The sequence below is a fragment of the Penaeus japonicus genome, unplaced genomic scaffold, assembly GCF_977035675.1.
Source record: "Penaeus japonicus unplaced genomic scaffold, GWHDUDI00000001_assembly GWHDUDI00000011, whole genome shotgun sequence".
Classification (NCBI taxonomy): Eukaryota; Metazoa; Arthropoda; class Malacostraca; order Decapoda; family Penaeidae; genus Penaeus; species Penaeus japonicus.
Genome location: NW_028234413.1, coordinates 1,568,499 through 1,577,369, shown reverse-complemented (window position 1 = coordinate 1,577,369; position 8,871 = coordinate 1,568,499). Strand labels below are relative to the sequence as shown.

The following is an 8,871-nucleotide window of genomic DNA, read 5'->3' as shown; positions in this document are numbered from 1 at the left end:
CTTCCCATCCCCTCAAACTGCATAGGGTTGCAGCCATCCATTGCAAGTACCCCTAAAGGAAGGATTTTTTTTTTTTCCTTTTCTTTTTCTTTTTTATTGCATAATCTTTTTCGTAACTGCTGCATCGGAGGCCGAGGGAAGGGGCTGCCTTATCTCATCGATTTTAGGGTCGCGCAAGTCATATCTGCAACAATGCACGCGGATCATGTTGATGGTGGTGATGGTGGTGATGGTGGTGATGGTGGTGATGGGGATGATTAGATTCGAATGGCATGTACGTTTTTGGGCCTTATTCCTTTATGTCTGTGTGTGTGTGTATGTATATATAATAATATATTTATACAATATATATAGATATATATATATATATATATAGATATAATACAATGTATGGTATGTATGTATTTACAAATGTACACTATATATTATATATAGAATATATATATACTATGTATATAATATATATATTATATATATGTATATATTATATATATATATGTATATATATGTATATATATATAATACAATATATACATACATATATATATATATATATAAAATATATAGACATATATATATGTTATATATATATATATAACATACATATACATATACATATATATACATAATTAAATCCATCTAAAACTCTATCTATCATATTTGTAAGTATACATATATATAGTATATATAATAAATATATATAAATATATAATATATGTATATATATATATATATAGAATATATATATATATATATAAATATATATATATATATGAATAGATATATATATGTGATATGAGAGTTATATATGTATATATATATATATATATATATATATATATATATATATATATATATATGCATGTATATGAATATAAAGAGAAGAGAAGAGAGGGGGTAGGGGCAAGGAGGTAGGGGGAGGGGGGTGACAGTTCGGCAACGAGGATACACTTAGATCCAATAATGCAGCTGAGAGGAGGTACGTTCCCCTTAGTAGCCTTCGGTGATCAGTGTGGTGGCATAATCAACATTGATCACCACCTCCCCCCCTCTCCGCCCCACCCCCCCCTCATTTTCCCCTCTCCCTCCTAAGCCCCCCCCTCCCCCCTTTGCACCATTTCCTCCCATTTCTCCCCTACCTTCCTCCCTTTTCCCCCCCCACCACCACCACCCTTTTCCCACAACTATCCTCCCTTTCCTCCTTCCTCCCCTCCCCCCCACCCCCCGTTGCAACCTCTGACATGATGCATCTGCATATGAGCCAATTTGGGCCTAATCCGATGCACGGCTCTCTTAATCCTCAACCGGCTCCTTAAATGTTTAGCGACTCTTCAACAGGCCTACTCTCTTTCTCTCTCTCTCTCTCTCTCTCTCTCTCTCTCTCTCTCTCTCTCTCTCTCTCTCTCCTGTCTCATCTCAGACTCTTCCTCTCTCCATCTCTCTCTCTCTCTCTCTTATCTCATCTTCCTTTCTCTCTCTCTCTCTCAATCTCTCTCTCTCTCTCATCTCTCCTCTCTCTCTCTCTCTCTCCTCTCTCTCTCTCTCTCTCGTCTCACTGACTCTCTCTCTCTCTAACTCTCTCTCTCCTTCTCTTTTCTTTCTCTCTCTCTCTCTCTCTCTCTCTCCCCCCCCCCCCCCACCCCCCTCTCCTCTGCTCACTCCTCTCTTCATCTCTCTCTCTCTCTCTCTCTCCCACCTCTCTCTCGTATCTCATCTTCTCTCATCTCTCGCTCTCTCTCTCTCTCTCTCTCTTCTCTCTCTCTCTCTCTCTCTCTCTCTCTCTCTCTCTCTCTCTCTCTCTCTCTCTCTCTCTCTCTCTCTCTCTCTCTCTTTCTTCTCTCTCTTTTTCTCTCTTTCCTATTTTTTTGTCTTTTTTTTTCCTTGGTGAATTACTTTTTGTGTATCAGTTTCTGGGTTTAGGCATATCTTGCGGATCTGTACAATGTAGGCCTAAAGATTAGAATGAAGGTGTTTCCTACACATATACACTCCAAAAAAAATGTGGGGTGTGTGCTATCCAGCCTGTGGTAACCGATCAACGCTCATTTTGATTGACTCATTCCAATATCCGGCCTTCCCTTGTTCGAAATGTCCAAAATCCGGCCTTCCCTTGTTCGAAATGATTCCAAAATCCGGCATTCCCTTGTTCGAAATTCGGCCTTGAAAAATGTATGTATGTTGATGGAAAAGATCTAAAAGCATCCTACCATTTATCCGGCAATTTTTTAGAGTGTCAAAAGTCCTCTGTTTCCCCGCCTCACTTGAAGAAAACACCATCCGGCCTCCACAAAGCCGAGACCGCCCAAATTCTGTTAATCCGGCCTCCTTATAAGAAATAAGTCTCTCTCATCCGGCCTCCTTATAAGAAATAAGTCTCTCTCATCCGGCCTCCCTATAAGAAATAAGTCTCTCTCATCCGGCCTCCTTATAAGAAATAAGTCTCTCTCATCCGGCCTCCTTATAAGAAATAAGTCTCTCTCATCCGGCCTCCTTATAAGAAAATGGTTAAGTCCTCTCCTCACACCGGCCCTCCTTATAAAAATAAAAATAAAGTTATTCCCCCCCCCCCCCCACCCCCCTCTCTCTCTCATCCCACTCCTCTCTCATCCGGCCTCCTTATAAGAAATAAGTCTCTCTCTCATCCGACCTCTCTCCTCAAATCCGACCCTTCCAAATCTCCAAAAAAGGTTATCTCTGTAATCCGGCCACACCCTCTGTCTAAAAGCCCACTCCGGCCTCTGGTATCCGGCCTCTGGTATCCGGCCTCTGGTATCCGGCCTGTATGTCTATCACTGCCTTTGTCTATCACGTGGTCTTCCGGCAGCCCGCATGTGCCACGTGAGGGCTAAGGCGACGCGCGAACCATGTGAGTACTTTGTTATTATTCTGAGATTCTTTAGTGTGTCTTTCTTTCTTTCTTTCCTTGATTCGTTTTCGTTTTTTTTTTTTTTCGTTTTTTTTTTTTTTTTTTTTTTTTTTTTTTTTTTTTTTTTTTTTTTTGTTCCATTTTGCTTTTTTTTGTTTGTTTGTTTGTTTGTTTGTTTTGTTTTGTTTTTTGCTTTGTTGTTATTTGGTTTATCGATATTGTCATCATTGTTGCTGCTGTCGCTGTCGTTTTTTAATCATGTGCGATCACTATTTGTCACTTCATAATCACTATAATTATTATTGTTACTAATATCAGTATATTCTGCAAAACATAAAACACAATGTTCACAATTATTTGTTCAGATTCCTCTGTTCAGATCTTCATTCCATCACCTGTTACAGCACTTGTTCACATCATTCCTCTCCTTAGCATGTGTTGATGGAAAGCCAAGTCCCCCCCCAGCCCCCCCCCAACCCACACCCCAACCCCCAACCCCACCCCCCACCCACCACCACCCCCAACCCCCCAAACCGCAACCCCCCCATAACCCCCAACCCCCCCCAACCCCCCTCAACCCCCCCCCCACCCCCTCAAACCCCCCAACCCCAACCCCCCCCCACCCACCCCCCATCCCACCCCCATCCCCCCCCCCAACCCCCAACCCCGACCCCCCCAACCCCACCCCCCAACCCCCCCCCCCCCCCCTCAACCCACCCCACCCCCCTCTAACCCCACCCCCCCCAACCCCCCCCCCCCAATGTTCAACCCCCGCAAACCCCTCACCCCCCCCCCCCCCCAACCCCCCCCACCAAATTCCCCCCCAACCCCCACCCCCCCCCCCTCAACCCCCCACCCCACCCCCCATCCCCCCCCCCAACCCCCCCCCACCCCCCCCTCCCCAACCACACCCCCCTCAACCCCTTCCCCCCTCAAACCCCCCCCTCCCCCCCCCCCCCCCCCATCCCCCCCAACCCCCCCAAGTCCCCACGTCCCCCCCCCCCGTCCCCCACCCCCCTCAACCCAACCCCCATCAAACCCCCCACACCCACCCCCCAACCACCACCCCAACTCCCCCCTCAACCCCCCCCCCCCAACCCCCCACCCTCCCCAAGTCCCCCCCAACCTCCCCCCCCCCTCACCACCCCCCCCCCCCCCAACAAACCCACCCCCCTCCCCCCCCACCCCCACCCCCCCCACACCCGCCCCCCCCCACCCCCCCTCAAACACCCCGGCCCCCTCAACCCCCCAACCCCCCCCCAACCCCCCACACCACCCCCACCCCCCTCAACCCCCACTCCACCCCACCCAAACCCCCCCCAACCCCAAAAAACCCCCCACCCCCCCCCCCCCCACCCCCCCCCCAAAACCTCCCACCCCCCACCCCAACCCCCCCCCACCCCCACCCCCCACCCACCCCCCCCCCACAAAACTCCCACCCTCGCCCCCCCCAACCCCCCCCCCTCCCCCCGAGCCCCCACACCCCCCACCCCCCCCAGCCCCCCCACAACCCCCCCCCCCACCACCGACCTCTACACGATCCAAACCCCCCCCCCTCCCCCCTTGCCCCGCTCTCCTCCGTAAAAGCTTCTTCGTGTGATCGGTTTGGTAAGAAGACTCGCAAGCTCTATTATAGAGCCTTTAATGTCTTTACGTGAAGGGCCCATTAGCGTCTCAAGTCTGTTTGCTAAGGCCGAGGGCACTGAATTAACGATTAGGAGCTGTTATTATTATTCACAGAATCATAACAGCGGCGTATTGACTCGGGGGCGGCCAAACACATGCAGAGCGAGGCTAATGGCGGGCGGGACGGGGTCATTAACATAAATATTTCGACTCGAATCGTATTGACAGAGCGGAGATATCGGCGTCCGTTAGCGCGCATAGTCTTCGGTGACATGGTTGTCAGTCGAGGATGTCAGCGCTCTGCCGGGTCAGCGTCAGCGTCAGGATCTGCGTCAGGATCTGCGGGAATAATTGGGATGCGAAGAGATGTGCCTTCGATGATTGCCTCGTTTTTTTTTTTTTTTTGTTCTTTTTTTTTTCTCTCTCTTCTTTTTGCGCTCTCTCTCTCTCTCTTTCTCTCTCTCTCTCTCTCTCTCTCTCTCTCTCTCTCTCTCTCTCTCTCTCTCTCTCTCTCTCTCTCTCTCTCTCTCTCTCTCTCCTCTCTCTTCTCTCTCTCTTCTCTTCTCTCTCTCTCTCTCTCTCTCTCTCTCTCTCTCCCTCCTCTCTCTCTCTCTCTCTATCTCTTCTCCTCTCCTCTCTCCTCTCTCTCTCTCTCTCTCTCACTCTCTGCCCTCTCCTCTCGCTACTCTCTCTCTCTCTCTCTCTTTCTCTCTCTCTCTCTCTCTCGATCTATCTATCTATCTATCTATTATCTATTTATCTATCTATATTTCTATTCCTTCTTTTCATCCCTATCTCTCCCCCCTTCCCTCTCATCTCTCTCTCTCTCTCTCCTCTCTCCACTCTCTCTCACTCCTCTCTCCACTCATCTCTCTACTCTCATCTCTCTCCTCCCTTCCTCCTTCCCTCCACTCCACCCCCCCCCCACCCCTCCATCCCCCCTTCCATCCCCCCCTCTCCCTACCTCCCCGCCCCCCTCCACTCCACCTCCCCTCCTCCCATTTTTCTTCGCTAGCCAAGCACAATCGGGGGAAAAAAATATAATCATCCTCGGCCATCCTTTCATTATCGTCTTGCTTCTTATCCTTCTCTTTCTTCTTCTTCTTCTTCTTCTTATCCTTCTCTTTCTTCTTCTTCTTCTTCTGCGTCCTCTTCCTCGCAAGAAGCCCAATGGACGACTGGATGACGTGAGGTGACGTCCCCGCGCGGAGGGAGGGAGGGAGGGAGGGATAGGAGGAGGGAGGGAGGGAAGGAGAGAAAGAGGGAGGGAGAGAGGGAGAGAGAGAGGGAGGGAGGGACGGAGGGAGAGAGGGAGGGAGGGAGAAAGGGAGGGAGGGAGGAACGGAGGGAGGAAGGGAGGGTCGGAGGGACGGACGGACGGACGTCGAGGAACAGGCGGCGCGGCGCTCCTCCTCGAGCAACAGAGTCTTGCTTGAGGCTCTTCAGGCTGTCGGGGTTCAATTCAGGTCACGAGGTGCGGGTTTTTCATTATTGTTTTTCTATAGGGGATTCTCTCTCTCTCTCTCTCTCTCTCTCTCTCTCTCTCTCTCTCTCTCTCTCTTCTCATCTCTCATCTCTCTCTCCCGTCTCCTCCCTCTCTTCTCTCCTCTCTCTTCTTTCCTACTTCCCCTCTCTCTTCTTTCCTTCCTCTCATCTCCCCTCTCTCTCCTACTCTCTCTCTCTCCCTCTATCCCTCCTCCTCTCTATCATCCCTCTCTTCTCCTCTCTCTCTCACTCGTCTCCCTCTCTCAACTTCTTCTCTAACCCTCCTCCACTCTCCACTCTCCCTCTCTCATCGTCTCCTCTCTCTCTCTCTCTTCCTCCTCTCCTCTCTCTCTCTCGCTCTCTCGCCTTACCCTCTCTCTCCTCATCTCCTCCCTCTTCCTCCACTCTCCTCTTCTCTCGTCCTCGTCTCTCTCCTCTCCCTCTCACATCTCGTGCTATCTTCTCTCTCTCTCTCTCTCTCTCTCTCTTTTTTTTCTTTTTTTTTTTTTTTTCTTTTTCTTTTACTGGTTTCATTAAATGGTTGGAAATGATGGTGAAAAGAGAGAGAAAATATGAAATTCTGGTCGTCGGTGAAGAAGAAGAAGAAGAAAACGAGGAGAAAGAAGGAAAGAAAGAAAGAGAGAAAGAAAGAAAAGACGACGGAGATGAAGATAAAGAAGAAGAAGAAGATTAAGAAGAAGAAAGAAAGATAGAAAGAGAAATCGATTAAAGATAAAAAAATAATAATAATAATAAATAAGTAAAAAAACCGACGACGGAGAAGAAGAAGAAGAAGAAGAAGAAGAAAGCAGAAGAAGAAGAAGAAGAAGAAAGAGAAGAAGAAAGAGAAGGATAAGAAGAGAAAGAATTAGAAGAAGAAAAAAAAAGAAAGAAGATGAAAGAGAAAAGGATTTGTACCGCCGTTGAGAGGCACCGGTCAGCCCGGGCGAGCGGACGCGAAGAAAAGGCATTTGAAAGAAGGCTGACCAGTTGCGAGAATCAAATATCGTCTCTTGTTCTTAACGAGGCAACCCCCCCTCCCCCCTCCCCCCTCCCTTTCCCCCTCCATACCCCTCTCCCTCTCCCCCTATCCCCTATCCCCTATCCCCTATATCCATTCTCCATTCCCTTTCTCCTTTTTTCTTTTTTTTCATCTTTCTACCCTCTGACCTCCCTTCTCTATTATTATTCTCTCTCTCCGCCTTCCTCCCTCTTCCCTCTTCCCTCTTTCCGTTTCCTCCTTCCCTCTTTCCTTCTCTCCCCCTCCTCCCAACTACTTCCTTTTCCTTCTCCTTCTTCCACCTTTACTATCTTACTTCTTATCTCTCTTTTTTTCTTCTCCTCCTATCCTCCACATCCCTCCGTCCTTATAATATTCCCTCTCCCCCTTCTATTCCCCTTCTTCTTCCGTCTCTTCCATCTCCTCTCTGCGTTTCCTCCTCCCTCTATCCCTTTAGAAGGAGGGGGTGGGGGGGTAGGTAGGTGGGCACGGGTGAGAGGGGGAGGGGTAGGGGGCTTAGGGGTCAGGGGGGGAAGAGGTGGGGGAAAAGGTGGGGGGAGGGGGAGGGGGAGAGGCGTATTAGAATACCGATCCAACAAGCATAAGAGAAAAAAAACTTCCTTTGTGTTATTCATTATTCATCATGTGTGTTTTTTCGCTCTCTCTTTCTCACTCTTTCTCTCTTGTCTGTTCGTTTTGCTCTCTCGGTCTCTCTCTCTCTCTCTCTCTCTCTCTCTCTCTCTCTCTCTCTCTCTCTCTCTCTCTCTCTCTCTCTCTCTCTCTCCTCCTCAATCTCCTCTTTTCTCTCACCTCATCATCTTTTCTCTCAGTCTCTCTCTCTCTCTCTCTCTCTCTCTCTCTCTCTCTCTCTGTCTATCTCTCTCTCTCTCTCTCTCTCTCTCTCTCTCTCTCTCTCTCTCTCTCTCTCTCTCTCTCTCTCTCTCTCTCTCTCTCTTTCTCTCTCTTATTTTGTCTATTTATCCCTCCTTCTATCTATCTATCTGTCTGTCTCTCTCTGTCTAAGTCTCTCGTTCTATACCTCTTGCTCTTTATCATATTTTTCCCTTTCGTCCCGTGTTCTTTTCATCACATGATTTTCCTTTTCAAAATAGGAATGATGATAATGATTTGAATAAAAATAAAAATACGTTTCAATTCTCAACCATAAGTCTGCGTTCCAAGAAAATACTTTATTTTATTTGTTTCTAATATGCAAAGTTGGTTTATATAATAATACGCTTCATCTCGTTATTTCTATCGGTTATTTTTCTTCACGTTATAATTTTATTTTTTTTTTCATTATTATTCCATTCAATTTCTCGTAATATTATAATGATTATATTTATCTTAATTAATTTCCTTAATTTTGCATATTTCTAGTCAGATCTTACGTATTATAAAAACTGTCATAGCCTTTACGTTATATGTAATCATTTACATATCAATTACTTTGCGTTAGTTATGCTTCCTTTTTTATCTCAGTAGAATTATTAATTTTATTTCCTTATCCTCTCGTTTATTATTTTATTATTATTATTTATTATTTTATTATTATTTATTATTTATTATTATTATCGCTTATTATTATCGCCTTTTAGTTCATCTCCAGACGAACAGGAATCCATCAAAATCCTTCAAAATCTGTCAAAATCGCGGGACACACTTACTGATAATCGTACGCCAGATTATCAGATTAAAAGTAAAATAGTCAACCGATTTGCAGGAGGAAAAACGACTGGAAAATCGGTTGCCCTCAAAAAAAAAAAAAAAAAAAAAAAAAAAAAAAAATTGAGCGAAAAGGAACAAAATAAAAAATGAAAAATAAAAAAAAAAGATTATCGCTTTTGTATTAAAAGCGTATTAGTAATAAAGCTGCTTAAATGTCGGCTGAAAA

General features: G+C 46.5%; 1 protein-coding gene across 1 annotated transcript in view; it reads left to right on the top strand.

Annotated features, from left to right (window-relative positions):
* The window catches only part of nab (NGFI-A-binding protein homolog), a 362,254-nt gene that overhangs the window by 255,518 nt on the left and 97,865 nt on the right, over positions 1 to 8,871 (top strand). Inside the window, exon 6 of the mRNA XM_086542106.1 lies at positions 2,825 to 2,866. Coding sequence (XP_086398232.1) covers positions 2,825 to 2,866 — 42 coding nt within the window. The remainder of the gene's footprint in view (positions 1 to 2,824; positions 2,867 to 8,871) is intronic.